The 24,236-nt window shown below is 40.1% G+C and overlaps 1 protein-coding gene across 1 annotated transcript in view; it reads right to left on the reverse strand.

Moving 5' to 3' along the window:
* Positions 1-24,236, reverse strand: part of CHCHD6 (coiled-coil-helix-coiled-coil-helix domain containing 6) — a 319,284-nt gene that overhangs the window by 275,884 nt on the left and 19,164 nt on the right. Inside the window, exons 3-4 of the mRNA XM_036738734.1 lie at positions 22,495-22,567; positions 18,488-18,632 (exon numbers count right to left, since the gene is read on the reverse strand). Of these exons, the coding sequence (XP_036594629.1) occupies positions 18,488-18,632; positions 22,495-22,567 (218 nt within the window). The remainder of the gene's footprint in view (positions 1-18,487; positions 18,633-22,494; positions 22,568-24,236) is intronic.

Genomic DNA, 24,236 nt, shown 5'->3' on the forward strand with positions numbered 1-24,236 from the left:
TCCCTGAATCAGTGAGCTGCGGCAGTTACCAGACTTCTCAACCCACAAACACCAAAGACAGCGGAAAAGGTTAGTGGGAAAAGCTGCAGGAGTGGAAGGAGTTCACAGTTCGGATACCACCCCCGGAGCAGCGGAGGTGGGGCAGCTACAGCTGCTGTTGCTCCTGGCCCCAGGCCCACCTGGTGGGAGGAATTAAGTGGCGGATCAGAGCAGGAGTGCACAGCCTGCTGAAGATCTAAGTCCAGTCCGGGTTGGGGGTTCTTGGGAAAGGAGCAGTGCTGGTGTGGCAGAGCTGGCCCATCCCCCCTAAATGTGGAACATAGAACTCTTTAGTCTACAAACAGTCATACCCCGCTGAAAAACTCAAGGGTCAAGTTAGTTGGTTGGGAATATGGCCAGGCAGCGAAAACACATCCAGATTCAGTCTCAGACTTTGGATTCTTTCTTTGGTGACAAAGAAGACCAAAATATACAGCCTAAAGAAGTCAACAAAGTGCAAGAGCCTACACCAAAAGCCTCCAAGAAAAACATGAACTGGTCCCAGGCCATGGAAGAGCTCAAAAAGGATTTGGAAAAGCAAATAAGAGAAGTAGAGGAAAAATTGGGAAGAGAAATGAGAAGGATACAAGAAAACCATGAAAAACAAGTCAATGACTTGCTAAAGGAGACCCAAAAAAATACTGAAAAATACACTGAAGAAAACAACACCTTAAAAAACAGACTAACTCAAATGGCAAAAGAGCTCCAAAAAGCCAATGAGGATAAGAATGCCTTGAAAGGCAGAATTACCCAAATGGAAAAGAAGGTCCAACGGACCACTGAAGAAAATACTACCTTAAAAATTAGATTGGAGCAAGTTGAAGCTAGTGACTTTATGAGAAATCAAGATATTATAAAACAGAACCAAAGGAATGAAAAAATGGAAGACAATGTCAAATATCTCCTTGGAAAAACCACTGACCTGGAAAATAGATCCAGGAGAGATAATTTAAAAATTATTGGACTACCTGAAAGTCATGATCAAAAAAAGAGCCTAGATGTCATCTTTCAAGAAATTATCAAGGAGAACTGCCCTGATATTCTAGAGCCACAGGGCAAAATAGAAATGGAAAGAATCCACCGATTGCCTCCTCAAATAGATCTCAAAAAGAAATCTCCTAGGAATATTGTCACCAAATTCCAGAGCTCCCAGATCAAGGAGAAAATACTGCAAGCAGCCAGAAAGAAACAATTTGAGTACTGTGGAAACACAATCAGAATAACCCAAGATCTGGCAGCTTCTACATTAAGAGATCGAAGTGCTTGGAATATGATATTCCGGAGGTCAATGGAGCTAGGATTAAAACCAAGAATCACCTACCCAGCTAAACTGAGTATCATGCTCCAAGGCAAAACATGGACTTTCAATAAAATAGAGGACTTTCAAGCTTTCTCAGTGAAAAGACCAGAGCTGAATAGAAAATTTGACTTTCAAACACAACAATCAAGAGAAGCATGAAAAGGTAAACAAGAAAGAGAAATCATAAGGGACTTACTAAAGTTGAACTGTTTTGTCTACATTCCTACATAGAAAGATGATGTGTATGATTCATGAGATCTCAATATCATAGTAGCTGAAAGGAATATACATATATATATGTTTATGTATGTATATATATATAAGTGAATATGCATGTATGTATATATGTATGTATATATATATATATATATATATATATATATATAAAGAGAGAGAGAGAGAGAGCAGACACACAGGGTGAGTTGAAGATGAAGGGAAGATATCTAAAAGAAATAAAATCAACTTAAGGGATGAGAGAGGAATATATTGAGAGAGGGAGATAGGGAGAGATAGAATGGGGTGGATTATCTTGCATAAAGGTGGCAAGAGGAAGCAGTTCTGTGGGAGGAGGGGAGAGGGCAGGTGAGGGGGGAATGAGTGAATCTTGCTCTCATCAAATTTGGCCTGAGGAGGGAATACCATACATACTCAGTTGGGTATCTTACCCCACAGGAAAGAAGAGGGAAGAAGATAAAAAAGGGGGGGATGATGGAGGGGAGGGCAGATGGGGGTGGAGGTAATCAAAAACAAACACTTTGGAAAGGGGACAGGGTCAAGGGAGAAAATTCAATAAAGGGGGATGGGTTGGGAAGGAGCAAAATATAGTTAGTCTTTCACAACATGAGTATTGTGGAAGGGTTATACATAATGATACACATGTGGCCTATGTTGAATTGCTTGACTTCTTGGGGAGGGTGGGTGGGAAGGGAGGAGGGGGGAGAATTTGCAACTCAAAGTTTGTAAAAACAGAAGTTCAAAAACAAAAAAAAAAAGTTTTTTGCATGCAACTAGAAAATAAGATACACAGGCAATGGGGAGTAGAAATTTAGCTTGCCCTACAAAAAAGGAAGGGAAAAGGGGATGGGAGCGGAGTGGGGTAACAGAAGGGAGGGCTGAATGGGGAACAGGGCAACCAGAATATATGCCATCTTGGAGTGGGGGGGAGGGTAGAAATGGGGAGAAATGGTAATTCAAACTTTTGTGAAAATCAATGCTGAAAACTAAATATGTTAAATAAATAAATTTAAAAAAAAAAGCAATTCAGGGAGCAAACTTCCTACTCCAAGCCTCTCTGAGTCACTGGCAGCTTTTCCCCACACCATGATGCTACTGGCTTTCTTTCTTAAATATGGAAATAAAATAGGCCTGAAAAAAAATATTAAAGATGGAGAAATAAGAATGGAGATGGGGGGAACAGTAGGTGTCTGGGAGGCGGGGAAGAAGGAATTGAGGGTTCCAAACCAGAGTTTGTAATAAAGAATTATGGCAACTCTAGAATTCAAGCCTTGGCACTGGCTAGTTTGAAAAATAGTTTTTGAGATATTCTCAGAGAACTAATGGAGCCCTGGAAGTCAGGAAAACTGAAAAGTAATCATAGGGATGCTGTACAGATATAGAACTCCAATACGGAGAAGGGAAACGTTCCAGAAGTCTTGCAACATTGTCTCCTAACAAACCCATACGCCAAGTTGTGGCCTTTCTCTTTGGCTAAGTGACTTCCAGGTGCTCTCAATAACACTATGATTATTTCTATTATTGTAATAATTACCATTTAATCTAGAGGAAAGATTATTTTAGCCACTTACTACCTGTGTGACTTTGTGCAACTCAGTTCACTTTTAAAACCCTGAAAAGTGGTATAAAAAATGGAGAGCTGGACCTGTAGTCAGGTATACCAGGGTTCAAATCCTGCTGGTGGCATTGGTAGCTCTGTGACTTATGGTCAAGTCATACAACTTCTATAAGTCTCAGTTTTTTTCCATTTGTAAACTGGGGATAGTGATAGCTATATTATTTATCTCACAGGAATTTGACAAAGTTTAAAGCATTCTATATACATCAATTATAGTTTCCCCATCTATAAAATGTTGGGGCTGGAGATGACCTCTACGGTTCTTGCCCTAAATCCATGACCCATGATTTATAGGATCCAAAGTAACTTTGCAAATAGTTTTTAAAATCTTCATAGTCATATATCGTTTTATTAGCCTGCTAATTTTTTTTTCTTGGACCTCCCTATAATTAACAATATCCTTGAGATGATAAAATTGATAAGCTGCACTATTAACCTAAAAGAATATAATACCAATATCTTATATCTTATATCTCTTCTATCTTATATCTCTTAAAATATTTATCATCCAAAGGTGGTTTTCAGGTCCAGGACCAATAGGTCACTGCTTATTTACACAGCTATACTAGGATGGATAATGCCGTGGAAGTGCTAATTCCAGCTAATTTCAGCTTGTAGGCAAGACCCATAACCACGCTTTACTATAGTCTCTGGCTTTAGCCTCACAGCTTAAAATAATGGAGAGACAACCACCTGCTTTCAGACCTCTCATAGAGGGCAGAGAGGGAATAAGATGATGTCTTCAAAAGCTTGTAACTTCTTTGAACAAAGAGAACCAGTAATTCCCAAAGCACAGTAATTTATGAATAAGTTTCATTTCAACTGGTTAACAAGAGCCCAAAGACAACCCAGAAACATCCTAGGTGCTAAGCAATTCAGTACCTCATGGACATGTCTCTTCAGTACACACATATACACCCTCCACAAAGGCTAGTTAAATCCTTCTTTCAGCACCTAGGCAGAATGCCTGAGCACTGTGCAGCAATGGATTAAATCAAAAATCCTGAAGCAGCAAAACCCACTCCTCTAGAGTGAAGATTAAGGAAACACTGCACTGAATCAAGGGGAAAATAAGAGGGAAAAAGAAAAAACCCAGTGCCACACACCCAGCCGCCTGCGAGTTAGCATTCTTACTCATTTCTCATCAAAAACCTCTTCGGAGGAGGTTAAGCACACAATAGACTATCGAAAGCACCAGCTAGCGTGGCTGCTTGAAATTCCACACATGTGCCTTGGCAATGTATTTCTATTAATGTCCAGTGTGTGTCAGCGTGAAGATAAGGCACCGACATCATGTCCAACCAGCCAGCTAGAGAATGGGCCCCGCATTCGACATTGTCTGATACTTAGGAGCCGGAAGAACAGAGGCTCTTTGGCAAAACTTGTCCCAAACCCACTTATAACCCCAAGCACCAATGCAAAGGGGGAGGGGCACTGCAGCGAGGGACATACAAATCTTGTCAAGGCGGGTATCCTGTGGCTCTAGGGGAAAAAAGGAAAGAATGAGATAGATATAGGAGGGTAGTGGGGTGGAAAGAGCAAGCAAGGAACAGGTATTGAGAAAAGAGAGAGGCAGGATGCTGAAAGAGAAAACAGTCACCTACACAGCCCATTGAAGAAGCTCCACTACTGCTGCTCAATCCATCTGTCAAGTGAGGGAGTCAGAAGAGATGATCCCGAAGGTCCCTTTCTAGTTCTAACATTCTACTACCCATTGAGAGAAAATGTCAGGGAGAGCAAGTAAAGAGCTACAAGTGAAATTTACCCATCTCAAACATTATCTGCCACTAGTTTTAATACAACTGAGTTTTAACTTTCTGCATACCCAATATCAAACAAGCATGTCTAGCACATCTACCATCCATACAGTCGGCCCTAACACCCTGTTTGTTCATCTCTTTACCCCAGGAGCAGAGTCCACAAGACAAGATCTACTGGATTCTGATTGACAGGGAGATTCACTTAGACTGAAGGGTGACGATGGATGAATTATAAAGCATGTATAGGGATATCAGGAAGTATGGGGATAGGTGCAGCCAACATCGCCTATTCCTTTCAGCTCCAATTTCACAAAAAGACACATAAAAAATACTCCAGACCAGGCCATCACTAAGAAACCAAAGTTGGACAAAGTTGGCCACCAAAACTAGCAGCAGGCCCACAAAAATAAATTAACCTTGAGAGTTGGGAGATAACCAACAAGAATTGGAAAGTGTATTTTTTAGAATAAAGCAATTTGACAGAAAAAGATTTATGGCAAATACTTGTGATAAATGATTCTAGCACCAGAGGGAAAGGTAAGAATATAGGAAACTCCAGGCTTCCCTATACTCTATTCCCATACTTCCTGGAACTAAAAATTACTAATAAAGGCTATTACCACTTTGAATGTTGCTGAGTCCTGCTCTTAACCAATATTCTTGATGCCATGTTATTTACAGGCATGAGTTGGTCACAATGCATGGACCTGGAAGTGAGAAAGAGTTTAGGGATTTGGGATGCTTTTTGTGTTCCAAAAAAGACCAATTCTAAGTTCAAGCCTAGAAAAGAGAAGAGACCAAATAGACCTTGCATTAAAGGAGTACCAAAGGGAAAAAGAAAGGGAGACTGTACCCAGTGAACTAACTAGAACATATATTGGCAACCGAATAGAATGAGGATGGTCTCTGTAACCATCACATATAGATTGCCTTCTTTAACTCAGCAAATCTCTCAGATATCTTCCCTATTACTCATACATTACATCTTTTTCCTCACCTCATTTACCCTCAAAGGGGCACCAGTTCTGATTTTACTATAAAGACTTAAATATCTTTACAATACTAGTGACCAACTTCTTTAATTCAGCATTAGCAGTTGCAACTTATCACCCAAAGCCACATGATCATAATACTAATCAAAGCAATATATCAGTAATACTGCTATTTCCTTTATTCCTTAGACAGATAAAAGAGAGATTTGTGCTCTTCTGAGTATAACATATAATCCCTATCCAATGCTTTTTAGAGGGAGCCTACGGCTCAAGTCCCTCAAGACTCATCAAGCTTAAAAGAGGCCCAATTGTGGTCTGCTAAAGGGCAGTGGTGTCCCTCGAGGGGGTTGGGAGGAAAAGCCTTTCCCAGAGTCGCTCCAGATCTCAGCCCCAGCTGTCAGCCTCTTTAGCTCATCCTCAGTGCTAAAAGACATTTTTGTAGACATGCGATCTGCTAATTAGAAGCAATGACACCAGGAATGGAACCGCTATCAGCCATTTGCCTAACAAAGTTAGCAACTAATGAGAATTTCCAGCTTCTGTCAGCATACAGCAGAGGTCACCTGAGCTATATGCTATTGGTAGAAAAGGAAAAAATAAAGGCATCTGCAAATCTGAAATTTGGTAATGGGTGGAAAGAAAAAAAAAGCCAACATACAGATTTCTTAAAAATGGTTCCACAAAATCCCTAAGACAAACTCCAACACTAAAATCAGCTTATAGTATTGACTTCTTAAATGAAAGAAACTGAATTTACATCTTTTACTAGACAAAGAAAGTGGGATCATATAGTCTTCCCAGAAGCAGACCCAGAGTCAGATCTGTAGTGCTAAAATCCTCTAAATTCAACCTAAAAAGACCAGAGAGCTGGCAACTCTGCAAGAAGTAATACCAAAAAGCTTACATTGCTAAAACTATGAGGAGCTGGGATTCAGAAATGGATCTAGATCAGTGTTTTCCAACCATGTTAATCCATGATACACCCATGGACTTGCCAGAAATATTCCTTCTGCCTCCACAAGCCATCTACCAGTCAGTCCAGCTATCTGTGAATCTACAGCCACCCCAACCACATTACTCACACATAAATACACAGGGAACAATTCTATTCCCAACAAGCTTATCACTATCCTAATGAATAAAAACTAGCAAAGAAGACTGAAATGTCCTAACACACCAAGGATATCTTCACGGTACACAAACATCCCAACAAAATGAATGAGAAAAAAATGATTTAGGCAGAATCCTAACAAGAGGGCCAGGAAAGTAACCTCCAGTTCAACTAAGCCCCACCAATGCCAGAGTTATGTTCTAGTTAACAAAACAATCTAAGTTTTCTACTGAGCTCTATGAGACTTTGAGCAGGTTCCATTCCCTCTTTGGACCTGGCTCCTCAATTCCATCATGGAAAAATGTAACTGCCACCTGCTTCACAGAAAAAAAAGAGACCAATTTCAATAAAACTCCAATACTACATAAATACCAAAGTATCTCTGAAAGATGATGAGAGTAAAGTATTAGTCTCTTAAACAATGCCAGTTCCTAGGGGTGGGGTCACCACTGAAGCCTGGAAGCCACTTTTCAAAGATATAACAAAGAACTGGTTCCCTTAATCCAAGGAGTCTGCAGCCAACTCTGCAAATATCCCCATCTCTGTTCATTTATGCTAGAAACTTGATTTTCCTTCTGGGCTCGGCTTCTGTTCTGAAAGAAAAAGGAGTCTCATACTTTTCTTGAGTCGATAAATCTGACAAAGCCATTATTCAAAAAAAGAGATAACAACTATGGGGCTTTTGGTAAATCATATTAGTTTGGTTCTCAAAGCTGGATAATGATGCTTTCCAGAATATTAATTTCATTTACTCTGTTTGCCGAACACTCTAATAATGCTGAAGTATTTGGCCATAAATGAGGTCTTATTTCCCACATTTTAATACTCCCTTTCTAAAGAAGTAATGGAAAAGGTCACCCTTAATCTTAATTTCTTTCTTTCTTCACATCCCCCTAGGTCACCTCACCCAGAAAAGCATCGATTTTTTCAATAACTTCAATAACAGTCTGTCTCAGCTTCCTGCCACAGGTACTGTATGTGCCAAAGAATACAGGTAGCTCGTAGATTTCAGTTTAGAGCTAGAAGAGACTTTAGAGAACATCAAATTCAGCTCACTCATTTTGGACAAGGAAACAGGCTCAAAGAAGTTATGAGAAACCTGTTCAGGGTCACACAACCATTAAATGTCTGAGGGAGGATTTGCACTCAGGACTTCCTTACTACAGGTCCAATGAATTATCTACTACTCCACCCATGCAACTTGCAAAATTTGTTGTCTAATACTGAAATTGTAAAATTAGAATTTCAGGTTATGGTTTTTCTCAGCTGAGGATCCTTTCAAAGTCGATCACTTTGGCTTTAATAGAATTTATATGTTCTTTTAAAGTTACTGCCTTTTGCTTCTCTTCTGCCAAGTTTTCTTCCACTTTTGTATTTTTTTTGGTATCAAATTTGCCAAATGTATTATTTTCTCTTCTTCTCTGGAGATATTCTCTATTGTGTATCTAAGCCCTGTACTCTATTGTCTTCCTTTAATTATGTATTGAAATTCTAATTTCCATCCTACTATCTTCTTTTAATAGTTTTATTTCTCTTTAGAACCACTCTAAAGTTTCCTGCTGTTGTTCCATGTTCTATCAATAGTAGAACTCTATTTTTCATCAAGAGATTTTGGTATATTTTTTCCTGTTAAATGTGTTATGGCCTCTTTTTGAGTTTTTACTCATTTTTCCTTTTGTCTTTAGAAGTCTCTACTAGTTTATCTCCTTGGAAAGTAAACTAATACCTAGCCTTTCAGATTTTTTTTTTGGCCTTTCAGACTTTCTTGTATTTCAATAGTTTGTTCCTGTCTTTATATTCGTTCTTGGCTCCTCTCCTCTCTATTCCACCATTGCCAACATTCCCTCCTACTCCTCCCAGTTGAGAAAGTAGAGACACCTGGAGGCCACAGCTGGGTCCTTGTCTACAGTTAACTCCTTGAGGAAAAGACTGACTCCAATAACGTTTCTACTCCCTTATCCCTCAAGTGAAAAAGCCCCTAGAATAGGTATTCCTACTCTGGGGTTAAAGAACTTATTTTGATAACTATTTCAATAAAATTGGTTTGCTTCATAATACAATACTTTGGAATACGTGTACTTCATACACTTAAAAACATCAATCTAAGAAGAAGTTCATAGGCTTACCAGACTGCCAAAGGGATCCATACAAAAAAATTAAGCACTCCTTCCCTGGCCCTCCCTCAACTTATGAAACTTGAAGAAGCCAGTTATTGCTGACAGAAGACCCCCCGCCCCACAGCCCCTGATAAAACCCCGAGAAAAAATGGACTCAGACTTTTTGGCATTTAGCAAATGTCCCTGGGGCTCCATGACTCCTCCAAGGAATGTCAATAGATAAGATCATCCCACCAAACAATAACCTGTCAGAGTCTTTGATCTGTCAGGGTCTTTGATCCTGTTCCCCGAGACCACCTTGTGACCTGGCCCGTAAATTTCAAAAGATAATTAACCACTGTACCTTGTTTTTTCTGTATAAATATGACTCCTTCAGCTTTACCCGAGGCCGTTCTGATTTGGGTTGAACCCTGAACAGTCACTGGCTAATAAATTCTCCAACTAAAACTTATACTCTGTGACGTGTTTTGCTCGCTCTTGGTATAACAGCTTGGCTTGATGCCGTTAATTATTCCTGCCTCAATATTTTCTTCTTATGACTAAGTAGAATCCATGTGAGTTGTCTTGACCTTTGTCTTGCCACTGGACCTCAGTGACTCTGGCGGAGAGAGTGAGGTTGCTGACTACGACAAGCTCTGCCTCACTTAAATCCAAATTCATTCGCAAGTCAAGGTATCACCCTCGTAATGTCATTGGTCCTCTGTGAGAAGGAAGGATGAACAACAAGAAGAATCCATGTCTTCTGCCTCTAGAGAGGGTTTGGAGTCACTGCTATGGGGGATTCTAACTAGGGCTCTCCACAGTCAGACCATAAAGTACAAACCTATGAAGTTAACTGGACTGGCCATACTCAGCAGGCAGCAGCATGAGCTACTGAATTCATATTTCAGCTGTGCAATGTCATTTCATAAGGTTTTTATACTATATGTAGTGTTTCTATCTCCTTATCTTGTAGGGTTCAGCTTTAATTATGTCTTATCTGGAGCACATTTCCATTTTTTTGAGATTTTCTGATTAGAGAGTATTTAAGAAGAAAATTTTCCCAAGAAAAAGATAGAGGTCCTCAATCACTACCCACATTCTTGGCTGTTTCTGATAACTTCCACCTGTATTCCCCAGTCAGAAAAGAAAGAGCATACTGGAGAATAAACTTCCATTAAATCCCCACTGAATGTTGTAAGGAATCAAGAAGCAAAGCTATGAATGTCAGTGTGTGTGTGTGTGTGTGTGTGTGTGTGTGTGTGTGTGTGTGTGTAGAAGCAAAGCTATGAATGTCAGTGTGTGTGTGTGTGTGTAGAAGCAAAGCTATGAATGTCAGTGTGTGTGTGTGTGTGTGTGTGTGTGTGTGAACACTGACAATTTTCAGACCTTCTCTCCTGGATCAATCTATTTGTACTGGAAAATCCGTTGTTGTTGTTCAGTCATTTTAGTTGTGTCCAACTCTTCTTTACCCCATGTGGAGTTTTCTTGGCAAAAGTACTGGAGTGGTTTGCTGTTTCCTTCTCCAGCTCATTTTATAGATGAGGAACCTGAGGCAAACAGGGTTAAGTGACTTGCCCAGAGTCACACAGCAAGAAGTGTCTAAGGCCAGATTGGAACTCAGGAAGATGTCTTCCTGACTCTAGGCCCTGCACTCTATCCGTCGTAGGCCCTATCTGCTGGAATATCATAATGGGGTCTAAGAAAGAAGGAAGTCAAAAGTGGGAAGGATTGGTTTGGAACAATTTGAAAGGATACTAGTAGGAAGAAAAATTTAACATAAGGCATTAAGTACCTAAGAGCTAATTTCTGAGTATAGGATCTTTAAAAAAATACGCCCAGCACAGACTGATATATTAATCACTCTTCCCATAATCTGTCATATAAGAAGTAAATCAGTGAGACCCTGTTGCAACATATAACAGGATATAAAAATCATTGTCTTTCCTTGTTGTCAATTTTATAGACTTTTCCCAATAATGGGTTGAATCACAGCCTTGTACAGAGGATGATAAAATAATCATCATAAAAGTCAGAGGCAAACAATGTAGAGGAGTAGATTAAATGTCAAACAGGAAGCCTTTACATAGAAAAATAAAAGTTTTGTGCGTACGGTACCTGCATAGGGTAGGTCTGAGTATCAAACCTTGGAGAACTCCCCAGCCAAATCCAATCACAAAGAATTCACAAGCCAGCCCAGTAGGTCACCAATCAAACTGCAAGTAAAAGTCTGCTTAATTTTGCCAGGGACTCTCAGCAACACCCAGTCTTTTCCCAACTATTAGTAAGACTACTCAGTGCTCCAACTCAACACAAGAACTAGCAGTCAGCAGGCTACAGCCTTGCTACTTCTTTCAAACTCTGTACTCAAAAGCCCTTCATTAGAAAAAAGCAAAACTACTTCTCTGTCTCTATACATGCACATGAATATGACCTTCCCTGGAATGACTGGCCTACATGTCTCCATGTATTTAATATCCCAGCCCTGCAAAGTCCAGTTCAGTCCCTTCTTCTCCATGAAACCGTTTCTCACCTGCCCAAACACACAGTGATCATTCCTTTCTCTGCATCTCTGCCGGTTCTGCTGATGCTACTTGCTGTTAATCTGGCACTTGGAACATACCTGGGGTCATTATTTAGCCTGCTGGGTGTTTATGCACTTTAATTCTCTTCAGTTAGACAGAAAGCTACTTGAGGGCATTTTCATGCCCCTCTTTCCCATCCTTCAAGTCACCCAGGTTCATACCCTTAGAGTTATCCTTTACTCGTCCCTGACCCTAACCACCATAACAAATCAGTCTTACTGACTCTTACCTTCACAACATCTCACATCCACCCCTTCTCTCTACTCACCCTTAGAGTTCAAGTCTCTTGCCCAGACCATTACAACAACCTCCTAATTGGACTCTTAGCTTCCAGTCTCTTTCCTCTCCAATCAATCATCCACACAGCTGGAAAATGTATATCTCTAAAGAATAGACTTCACCATATCACATCTCTACTCAAAAATCTTCAGTGGTAACTGTTCTTAGAACCTAGAATTGAACAGGTAGAAAAAAGCAGGCTAAATTTACTTGGGGAAATCATAAAATTATTTTAATACTACAAAACTTATCTCTGAAATAGAAGCGTATATTTTTGGATCAATATTATTACCAAAAAAAATCCTAAGTGACTCCTGGCTGTCTCCAGTATAAAATCGGGGGAAGGGAATAAGCATTTACGTAGTACTTCCTATATTCCAGACACTGTGCTAAGAGACATCGTATTTGAGCCTCCCAACAACCCTGTGAGAAAGGTGCTATTATTATCCCCATTTTACAGTTGAGGAAACTGAGGCAAACAGTTTAAGTGATTCATGTAGGATCACAAAGTTAGAAAGTGTTTGATGCTTCATTTGAACTTAGGTCTTTCTGACTCTGAGCCCTGTGCTTTATCCACTATGCCATTAGCTGCCTCAGGCTGCCTCATAACACCCTAAACCTACCAGACTAACCCTTTTTCCTTTTTTGATATGGATGATAAGAGTCAGAATCCAAAAACATTTTGATGAATAAGTCATTGGGCTGAATATAAAGGAGAAATTCAATAAAAAGTATAAAGTCATATACCGAGGTTCAAAAACTCAACTTCACAAGTATGAGATGGGAAAGGAAGGGTCATTTGTCTGAATGAGCTTGGGGCTGGTGGGGGGAGCGGTGTAGTGGACTGCAAGCTCAGTAAGAGTCAGCCATAGAATGCAACAGCCAAGAAAACCTCCTGGGCTGCATCAAGACAGGTGCAGCTTCAAGGAATAAGGAAGTCATAGTGTCTCTGTGCCCAGTCCTGGTCAGATCTCATCTAGAAGTACCACAGTTTAAAGACACTAGCAAGGTAAACTAGAGTATTCAGAAGAATAAACAGGGTAGTGAAGGACCCAGAAATCAAATCACATGAGAACAGTATAAAGGAAGCAGGAAAGCTTAGGCCTAGAAGAAAGGAGGCTTGGAGGCACAGGAAGGAGGTTTTGGGGATAAGATAACTGTTCCCAGGTTTTTTAAAGGCTGTCACATAGAAGAGGAGCCACGATGGCAGAGTGGCAGGAAGCAGTACAGGGAACTTCCCTCCACAAATTCCTCCAAACAGATGTAGAAAAATGCACCCAACCAAACTTCGATGGGGAAATCCAGAAACTCACAGCAAGTCATTTCTCCAACCCAGTTTGGCTTAGGGAGGCAGACAGGGAGGTCTGTGGATACTAGGGACCAGGTGGTCAAGAAGGAACATGCTGTGCAGAGTACTACAGTGCCCAGGGAGAGGCTGTGTACCAGGGCAAAAGGAGGCCCCAGACCCATACTGACCCCACAGTGACAGGGACAGGTGCCAACTGCCAGGTTTGTTGCCCACTATCCAATTCTATGTCACAGATCCAGGGCAGACTGAGAAGGGGATGTGCACAGGAGAGACCCCAGGTCATCCCCTTCCTGGGTAGAAAGCCCTAGGCAGTGTATAGATAAAGGACATTGAGAAGGGAGCAGTAGCAGCAACAGCATGGTTTAGACCAGGGGTGGGGAACCTGTGGCCTCGAGGCCACATGTGGCCCTCTAGGTCCTGAAGTGCAGCCCTTTGACTGAATCCAACCTCAGAGAACAAATAACATCTGGATTCAGTCAAAGGGCTGCACTTGAGGGCCTAGAGGGCCACATGTGGTCTTGAGGTCACAGGTTCCCCACCCCTAGGTTATACCTTAGGCACAGAGCAAGATCTCACTTAAAGCTCCTGGTGGAATTCCCAGTCCAAAGGGTAGCCTAGAGTTTTGCCTCTCTAAACTAACACAGCTTTGCAGCTAGCTGATAGGGGCTAGGTCCAGCAGCATCTACTCTTGTTCAGACCCAAACCCAGGTCAAGAACTTGCAGAATTCAGAGCATGGGAGCAGCAATCAGATTTTGCCCTAGATCAGACCACTCTGGGAGCACTGAAACCTTGCTGGTCCCCATACTGTCCCTGAGATCCTGGAATAGCACAAATCTCAATACCCCAAGAAAGCAGCACAGACTAGCCCAAACTTTCTCTTCAGAAGTACGCCAGAGCCCAGTCCTAACATCAAGTCTGAAGTCAGAAAGTCGACTGGAAAAATGAATAAACAAAAAAAGAATTCTACCATCGTGAATTATTATGATGGCAGGAAAGCTCAAGAAACAAACACAGAAAATAATGGCTCCAAAACATCTACAAGCATTGCCCTGGAGAAAAACATGACTTGGGCACAAACCCAACTAGAATTCCTGGAACAGATGAACCAAGAGTTTTAAAAAAGGAGATAAATTTTTTTTGATAAATGAAGTGAGAGTGCTTAATGGAAAAAAAAGGAAATGGGAGCTATGGAAGAAAGAAAGAGGAAGGAAATTAACAGCTTGGCACAAGAGGTACAAACCCTTGCCCAAGCAAAAGACTCACTGAAAATTAGAATAGACCAAACAGAAGCCAATGATTCTAAAATGAAACAAAAAATATTAAAACAAAGGCAAAAGGCTGAAAAAATAAAAGAAAATGAAAGGTATGTTATAGCAAAAACAACTGAATTGGAAAACAGATTGAAGAGAAAAAATGTAAGCATCATTGGAATATCTGAACATTATGTCTAGAAAAAGGGCCTAGACATTATATTTTAAGAAATGTTAAAAGAAAACGACCCAGGATCAACGCAATAGATTAGGTATACAACACACAGTAGTAAATGACCATAGTAAACTAATGTTTGATAAACCTAAAGATCCAAGAAAGAACTCATGATCTGACCAAAACTGCTAGGAAAACTGGAAAGCAGTTTGGCAGAAACTAATCTCACACCATATACGAAGATAAGGTCAAAATGGGTACATGACTGAGACATAAAAGGTGATATCACAAGCAATTTAGAGCAGCATGGAAAATTTTACCTGTCAGATTTCTGGATGAGGGAAGAATTTATGATCAAACAAAAGAGACAGGATCATGGGAAGAAAAACGGATAATTCTGATATATTAAGTTTAAAAGTTTTTGCATAAACAAAACTAATACAGTGAAAATTAGAAGGAAAACAGAATCAGGAAAAAACTTTATAGCATATTTCTCTGATAAAGACCTCATTTCTCAAATATATAGGGGTCCGATTCAAATTTATAAAAGGAAGAAACATTAACCAATTTATAAATTGTCAAAGGACATGAACAGGCAGTTTTCAGATGAAGAAATCAAAATTATTAATAGTCACGTAAAAAATGCTCTAAATCGCTATTGATTAGAGAAATGCAAATTAAAACAACTCTGAGGTACCATCTCATAGCTATCAGATTGGCTAATAAGACAGAAAAGGAAAATACAAATGCTGGAGAGGATGTGGAAAAATTGGGACAGTAATATACTGTTATTAGAGTTGTGAACTGGTTCAAACTATTCTGGAGAATACTTTGGAACTATGCCCAAAGGCCTTTGAGCCAGAAACACCACTATTAGGTCTATATCCCAAAGAAATCAAATAAAAAAGGAAAAGGACCTATATGTACAAAAATATTTTTAGTAGCTCTTTTAGTGGTAGCAAAGAATTGGGAGTTAAAGGGATGCTCATCAACTAGGGAATGGCAGAACAAGTTGTGATATATCATTGTGACAGAATACAATTGTGCTATGAGGAATGATGAGCAGGCTGATTTCAGATAAAACCTGGGAAGACTTTTTATATGAACTGATGCAAAGTGAAGTGAGCAGAACCAGGAGAACAGGGAATGCAGTAACAACAATATTATAACAATGATTAACTGTGAAAGACTTAACTCTTCTAGTCAACAGAATGATCCAAGACTACCTCCAGAGAGAAAACTGGTAGAACTGGTAAACTCTGAAGTACAGACTGAAGCACACTTCTTTCAGTTTCTTTATTTTTCTTGCTTTTATTTTTTGCAACACGGTTAATATGGAAATATGTTTTGCATGACTTCACATGTATAGCTGATATGATATTGCTTGCCTTTGAAATTGGTGGGAAAGAGGCTGGAGGAAAGGAGAGAATCTGAAACTCAAAATTTTTAAAAAAACGAATCCTAAAAATACATACATACATACATTTTTAAAAGAAACAAAAGAAAACCACCCAGATCTCTTAGAACCAGAGGACAAAGTGAAAAGAGAAAAAATCCACCACTCACTTGCTGAAAGAAGCTCCAAAATGAAAACTTCCATGAACATCACAGCCAAAATCCAGCAGAAAGAAACAATTCAAGTATCAAGAAGCTATAATCAATATCACACATGATTTATCAACTACACCTATAAAGGAGCAGAGAACCTGGAATGTAACATTCCAGAAGGCAAAGGACATATGCTCACAACCAAGAATAAGGTACCTAGCAAAACTGAGTATAATGCTACAAGGGTAAAAACCAAACTTTTCATGGAACAAAAGACTTCCAAGCATTCCTGATGGGAAGGGGAAGGAAGGGCATAAATATTTACATAGCACCTACTATATGCCAGACACTCTGCTAAGCACTTTCTAGAAATATTATCTCATTTGATCCTCATGATCCGGAAAGGAGGTGCTATAATTATCCTCATTTTACAGCTCAAGAAAATGAGACAATTAGAGATTAAGTGATTTGCCCAGGGTCACAGGGCTATTAAGTGTCTGAGGCATAATTTGAACTCAGGTCTTCCTGATACCAGGCCTAGCATTCTATCTATTGTACCACTGGCCATCTCCAAAAAGTACTGAAAAGACCAGAACTGTGAAGAAAATTTGAAGTTCAAAAACAAAACAAAACAAAACAAAAATTTGAAGTTCAAACACAGCAGTGAAGAGAAACGTAAAAAGGTAAACGTAAAGGAACTATGATAAAGGACTACACAAGGATGAACAGCTTACGTTCAAATATGAGGAGATGATACGTGTGTGCCCTCTGAAACCTTTCAGCATAGGGGTTCACAGAGGGGTCCAAATAGACAAGGCTGGGAGTGGTCCTATTATAACTTGATGATCTTAAAAAAAAGAAGGGAAAGAGAAGGGAAGAAGAATACAGTAGGGGTGAGGGGTACAGGGAAAGGAAGGTTAAGGAAAATTAACTCACACAACTAGGGTGTATAGACATCTACGCAAACAAGGAGAGGAGCAGCTGACATGTGAACCTCACTGTCATCTGACTTGGGCAAAAGAAGGAAGAATACACACAAACACACACACACACACACACACACGCATACACAGCTTGGTGCAGACATGCATTTCACTCAAGAGGGAAAGAGAAGGGAATTAAAGGCAGGAAAAAATTAAAGGAGGAATTAGTCCTAAAGAAAACAAACTCTAAGGATGTACAGAAATACTTTTAACTCTTTTTTTCAGGTGGCAAAGGATGGAAATCTGAGTGACTGCCCATAAATTGGAGAAGGGATGAGCAAGTTATGGTATTTAAATGTGATAGAACACTACAGTGCTGAATTCTTATCGGAGTAATGGCCAGTAAGGATTCCAGAGGACTAATGATGAACCATGTTACCTGATATAAAGATGGACTCAATACAAAATGAGATTTATTTTTGGACATTTGTTTTGATTGACAACTTCCCACATGACACAGTCCCCTCTTCTAAAAATCTTGGTATCAGTCACCTGAAATCACAGAATTGCTGAATGACAGAAGTGAAAGACCCAATAGAGACCATCTAGTCTAACTTACTCATCTGTACAGATAAGGACCTGTAGGCCAGAAAGATTAAGTGACTTGTCCACTCTGCTGCTAATAAGCCAAAGAGCCAGAACTTGGCCCCATAGCTGACTCTTTGCCCAGCACTCTTTCCATTATATTACAGCTGCATCTTAGAATCACAAGATGTCAGAGCTAGAAGGACAAACAAATGAGGAGAGATCATCGAGCCTTATAGCTTCACTTTACAAATAAGGAGACAGACGTACAGAAGGGGGAGCAGGTTGAGTGCTGGACAAAAAGAGACTGCAATTCTAGTCCTGATTCTCTGTCATTAACTCATTGCATGACTCTGTGCCACCATTTCACTTCTCCAGGCCTCATATTTCTCATCCATTAGATGAGGAGTTTGACCCAGATCTCTAAGGCTGCTTCCAACTCTAAAATTCTATGATTCTATGAAGTCCCTGACCCCAAGTCCCATAGCTAGTTAGTGGCAGGATTAGAATTAGACAATTTCCTCATTCAGTACTCCTTCCCTAGGTAGGAGCTGATTACAATAGAGAAAAAATAGAAGACTTAAGAATCTGTTAGAGCAAAAGAGGCTTCTGAGGCCAAGATGAGGCTTCTCAACTGAACATACAAACCCATAGGAGAGAACACTAGAAAAACAACACTCACCAGCTGGGCTGATCTCTGCTTCTCCTGGTTCATGCCATTCTTCTCCCATGGAAGGGATGACTTCGGGTGCTCCCTGGCTACCTCCCTTTCTCTCTTCACCAGCTGAAGTAACTCTTCTTGGATCATGGCCTGTTCCTGTTCATATCTGTACCAAGAGAGAATACTGGGTAGATGCAGAGGCTGTGACTGGCAGGATTCAGCCAGGGACTGTGCACACTGCCATGGGCTAGCAAGGTGGGTATGGGATTTGTGTGGCAATAGAACTCTGCAGCATGGAAGGAAGCCTACAGCCTGAAGCAACGTTCTAAAAAGGGGGAATGATTAAGTGAATATTTGGCTCTGGAGGGCAAATCTGTTCCATTAGTTAGTTGTCTTTAAATCAGAGAGTTGAAAACACCACATCCTACTCTGATACCCCTATCTTCTGGTGTTGGAAATATCAAAATGGCACTCAGGGAAAAGGCCCATACATATACCAGCATTTATGACATTACACGCTCCAGGGGGAAAAGCCAGTTGTGTGTATTACATGAGAAAACATAAATATACCAATGCAATAATCTGAGAGTTTCAAACCTACATCAGTCAGAGAGCAGTACTAAAGCCAGATAGGATTTAAAGACTGAAAGCTCCAATCTTTCCCCTTGGCACTATTTCTGAGTGTTAGAATATGAGAACGTGAATGTTTCAGGTGCCACCAGTACCTTTACTCAAAACTCTGACTATTCAAATTCAGGATGAACAGAGATTATTCTTACTAATGATGAATTAGAGAAGACCAGGGTTGAGGGATACAGTCCTTAGTAAAGAGAAAGTACATCACCTAACATAGGGATTAAATCCTTAGACTTGGTTCCTACCCTGGGATAATTGGTCTCATTAGTTAGCCAGTCCTTTTAAAGGCTGTGCAGAAGAAAAATGAGCCTCCAAACCAAAGGGTCAATCAGAAATTTCTTGTTAAGAGTCATCAACATCTTTAGGCAATAGGCACCAGAGGCCAGGCTTGATTCAGCCAGTTACATTTGGGCACAGTCTGGTCCCAGCTTCCTCCCTTTTATTCTTCCCCAATTACTACTACAGAGACATTTAGACACTGTCTCTACCTAACCTTCTAGAGAGCACCAGCCCACTTTAAAAGGTCATTAAAATGGTGATTACTTGTATATAAATGTTTGATTCTTAGCTTTCCCTAAAAATAATTTTTTTCTATTTCTTTAAATAATAGTTTTTTTCTCCCCCAAATGAAAAATGTCCTCTGGCAAAGGCAAGCTCCCAAAGTGAAAGAAATGCTGTCAGCCCTAGCCAAAGCCCTATATAAAAGTTTCCCTCATGAAGAAGAGGAAATGAAGCTTGCTTGGGAGAAAGCAAGGCCTCCAGAGAAAGAGAACACCACCCTCCAAAGGAGGAGAGGTCCCATCAACCAACAAGAATTTATTAAGTACCTACTATGTGTAAGACACTGGGAACACAAAGACAAAAATAAAATAAAACCTATTCTCAGGAAGCTTAAATTCTAATAGGGAAGACAAGTACATACTTAAGTATATACAGAACAAATATAAAGAGAATAAATGCAAATAAATACAAGGTAGCTAAATACAGAGTAGTTTGGAGGGGAAGGGCATCAGAAAGGCTTCACGTAGCAGGTGATGCCTGAGTTGGGCCCTGAACAAAGAGAAGGATTCTGTGAAGTAGAGGTGGGGAGGAATGCCTTTGAGGCACAGGGGGATGACCAGTGCAAAGACACAGAAAAGAAACTGCGGTATCATGTGATTATACCAAGAGATTTTGATATGAAGAGGAGGCAAGAAGAGTGAGCTTATATTAAAAGGCCTTTGCTTTTTTCTGTAAACAGAGAGAAGGCCAGTTTGCCTGGACCTTTGCCTACTGTGGAAGGGGGAGTAACGTACAATGAGGCTGGAAAAATCAGTTGGGCAAGTTTTTAAAGGTCTTTAAAACCTAAACAAGAGAGTTTCATTTTATCCTAGAGATAACAAGGAGGCACTGTAGACTAGTGAGTGAGGGAATGACATAGTGAGACTTGCACTTAAGGAAAATCCCTTTGACAGCTGTGTGGAAGCTGAACTGTACTGGAAAGACACTTGAGGCAGGACAATCGACCAGAACACTGTTGCAATAATCTAGACATCAGGTGGTAAGGGCTTGAATTAAGGTGGTAGCTGTGTTTGTAGAGAGACATGGTCAGACATGAGAGAGGTTGTGGAGGTAGGAAATAAAAGTTCTGGCAACTGATAAATATGTGGAATGGAATATGGACTATGTGGAATAAATATGTGAAAGTGAAGAATTAAGAATGATACTGAGGTTCTAAGCCTGAAAAAACTAGAAGAACAATGACACCTTCAACAGAAACAATTAAGTGTGAAAGATGGGTGGGTTTTGGGTGAAATATAAATTCTGTTTCGGGACAGATGAATTTAAAGTGCCTCTGAGATAACATAGTTTAAAATGGCCAATAGGTAGCTGGTGATAAATGGACAAAAGTTCAGAGGAAAGACTGGATGGATATATAGATCTGTGAATCATTTGTATAGAGATGATAATTAAACCCATGAAAGCTGACAAGGTCACCAACAGTGTTTTGAGAAGATGCAGGACAAAGCCCTGAGGAACACTCACAATTAGGAGGCATGATACAGGTGATGATCCACTAAAGGACACTCAAAAGGAGTGGTCAGACAAGTAGGAGGAGAGCCAAGAGAAAACAGCGTTATGAAATTTCAGAAAGGAAAGTGGATCCAGAAGGAGAAGGTGGTAAACAGTGTCAAATGCAGCAGAAAAGTCAAATAGGATGGGGATTAAGAAAAGGAAACTAAGAGATCATTGTCAATTTTGGAGAAAGCAGTTTCAGCTGCATGATAAAGTCCAAAGCCAGACTGCAAAGGGATGAGGAATGAGTGAGAGAAGAGGAAGTTGAGGCAAATAGTATAGACAGCTGAGAAGGAGAAGAGAGCTTGAGGGGACAGGTTCTAGAGAGAGTTTTTTTTAAGGATAGTAGACACTTGGGTATGTGTGAAAGCAGTAAGTAAGAATTCAGTAGTTAGGAAAAAGTTGAAGATTAGAGACCGAGGGGATAACTGAGGGGTCATTCTGCTGGCAAAGACAGGAGGAGACGGGAACAAGAGCACATGCTGAGAAGTTGGCTTTGGAGAAGGACCAGTCCTTTGCCAGAGACTGGGGAAAGAAGGCGAAAGTAGGTGATGATACTAGGAGATTTTGAGATGAAGAGAAGGCAAGAAGAGTGAGCTTATGTTAAAAAGCCTTAATTTTTTCTTCTGTAAAGCAAGAGGTAATAGAACATAGCTGACAGTATGGGAGCACAGAGAGTTAAGTGTTAGAGGCATGAAGAGGGAGGAGGTTTGGGATCCTTTGTAAGGGAAGTCAGACAGGGAATCAATGAGGGGAGAACAGCCAAGAGTGGTGGTATGTGGCTGTAATCTCCTGCTATGAGCAGCTGACACCAAGGGCATTCGAGTTCAGGATTATTGACTGGGTATCTACACCAAGTCTAGCACAAAGATGATGAGCTTCTGGAAGCAGGGACCTACCAGGTTGCCAAAGGAGCAACTAATTGGGTCAGGTCAGAAATGGAGCAGGTCAAAACTTCTGTGCAATGAGGATGGGGCCCATGAGTGGCCACTGCACTCCCAGCCTGGGAAAGACAGAGAGACCAAGTCTCGAAAAAATAAAACAACAACAATAAAAAAATCAGAGAAGAGTAAAAAGGATTGCCTTACTACAGTGAGGGCCAGTTGGATAATGAACTTATGGTGTACCCAGTCAGCAGGTTTCCTTGTCTTCCCTCATCTCTATTCAGCAGCACATGAGTAAGAGTAGAGGGAGCAGATGGTAGAAGTAATCCAGGACAGGGGTTTGGCAAGGGATGAGAACCAACAGGGCAAGAGGAAAAGGCATTAAAAAAAGGATCACTGTCAATGACCTCCAGAGAACTGGATTGAGGACAGAAAGGGTTTACATGTCCTTACCTCCTGTACAGATCCTCTTCTGCTTGAGAGGGCTGCCGGCTACTCTGGCTCTCAGCTTTGGGGGGTTTAGGGTCTATAAGAGGTAGAACACAAGTGGTCAATTATCAAAGAGAAGAAGGCAAATTAACAAAAGACATACAGAGGTACATTAACCATCTCAGGAAGCTCTTGAAAGGGGAACTGGGAACTTAAATTTCCCTAAACAATCTCCCTCTCATTCTCCTACCCAATGACTTCCCTTCCTCCATGCTGTGGTTGGCCAGCAAGCAGAAATAATCTCCATAGCAGACATTCTAAAGTCATTATGATGTCTCCAATCTACTATGAAATCTGAGTCTTTTACTGTCCAAAGCCCAAGAATCTAAGAAAAAAAAAATGTATATATATATACATGAATATACATATATATATATGCATATACACATATACGTGTATGTATGTGTATGTGTGATATCCTTATGGGTGTATATGTTTATATGTACATATACACATACCCACATAAGAATATCAATCTGTATCCGTCCCTTGATTCATCTGACCACATATCTATTTCTGACCAGGATACCAACTAATAGGTTAGGAAAGGCCTCTCCACCATGATGGAAACTTCAAAGATGAGGACTATACTGTAAACATTCTAGTTTCCTTAGAATGGCCCATTACTGATTTATTATCTTGACTTTATCTAGACCCTTCTTGAACCGATTCATATTTTCAGGTTGCCCCATCTCTTGGAGGAACTGAGTTCCATAAATTTACTCTTGTCTACATAAAACACAGTATAGTCTTAAATTTCTTTCTTTCTAGTTTTAAGCAGTAGTGTCTCACTCTAGAGTTCTGAGAATGAATAAATAAATCCATCTTTATCCAGGAAAAAGCAGGGGCTACGAGATAAGAAAACCCCTGAAGCTGGAATCAGAGACCTGGATGTGAAACTGGCTTTGATACACTTACAAATTCGGTGACCATGGCTTAGTAATCTTAGTACGCTTTAATTTCCTCATCTGTAAAATGGGGATAATAATACTTGTACTATGTAACTCACAAAATTATCGCGGAGAAAAACAGTAATATGAGTCATTATTACATTCACCTTTGTCATCCTTCTCACATCCCTCTCAAGGTCATCCCTCGTGACCTTGGACTTTAATCATTTTTCCCTCTCAAGCTCATGGCTTCCCAAGCTGAAGGCCTAATTTTTTTCCAGTCTGTCTTCATAGGGCAATCCCCCCACCTACTTGACCACATTAACTGTCCTCCACCGGACAGCCTTCAGTGACATTAAGGCTTTCTTGGTGCTCAATAACTAGAACAACATGAATAATTCCAAAGGTATAACTATTATACCTTTGGTTTTCTATAAGGGTAAGATAGTATTTCACTTTGCTTTTTAGCCTTTAAGGAACACTGAATTTGGTAACCCTCCAAGGATTTCCTTCCAGAATTAACCAACCTCTAACATTCATCCCAAACCAACTTTCACAGGAAGTAAGCTAGGTTGCCATGCCCTTAACTGAGAGAAGGAGAAACCTTAAAAGGCTCTCTATAGCAATATTGCTAGGTTTCCAACTTCACATGAAATAAAACTGTACTAGCTTTTAATTCAGCAGAAATGGTTTTCATTTCTATTCATAAAATGAAAGATTAACTGATTAAGGAAACATCAAAATTGCTTTAAGTTTGAAATCAATATATTAAATTCTTTAGTCAATTTCAAAATATAAATTTATATACAGCATTTT

Source organism: Trichosurus vulpecula, chromosome 9 (assembly GCF_011100635.1).
Source record: "Trichosurus vulpecula isolate mTriVul1 chromosome 9, mTriVul1.pri, whole genome shotgun sequence".
In the NCBI taxonomy this organism is placed as follows: domain Eukaryota; kingdom Metazoa; phylum Chordata; class Mammalia; order Diprotodontia; family Phalangeridae; genus Trichosurus; species Trichosurus vulpecula.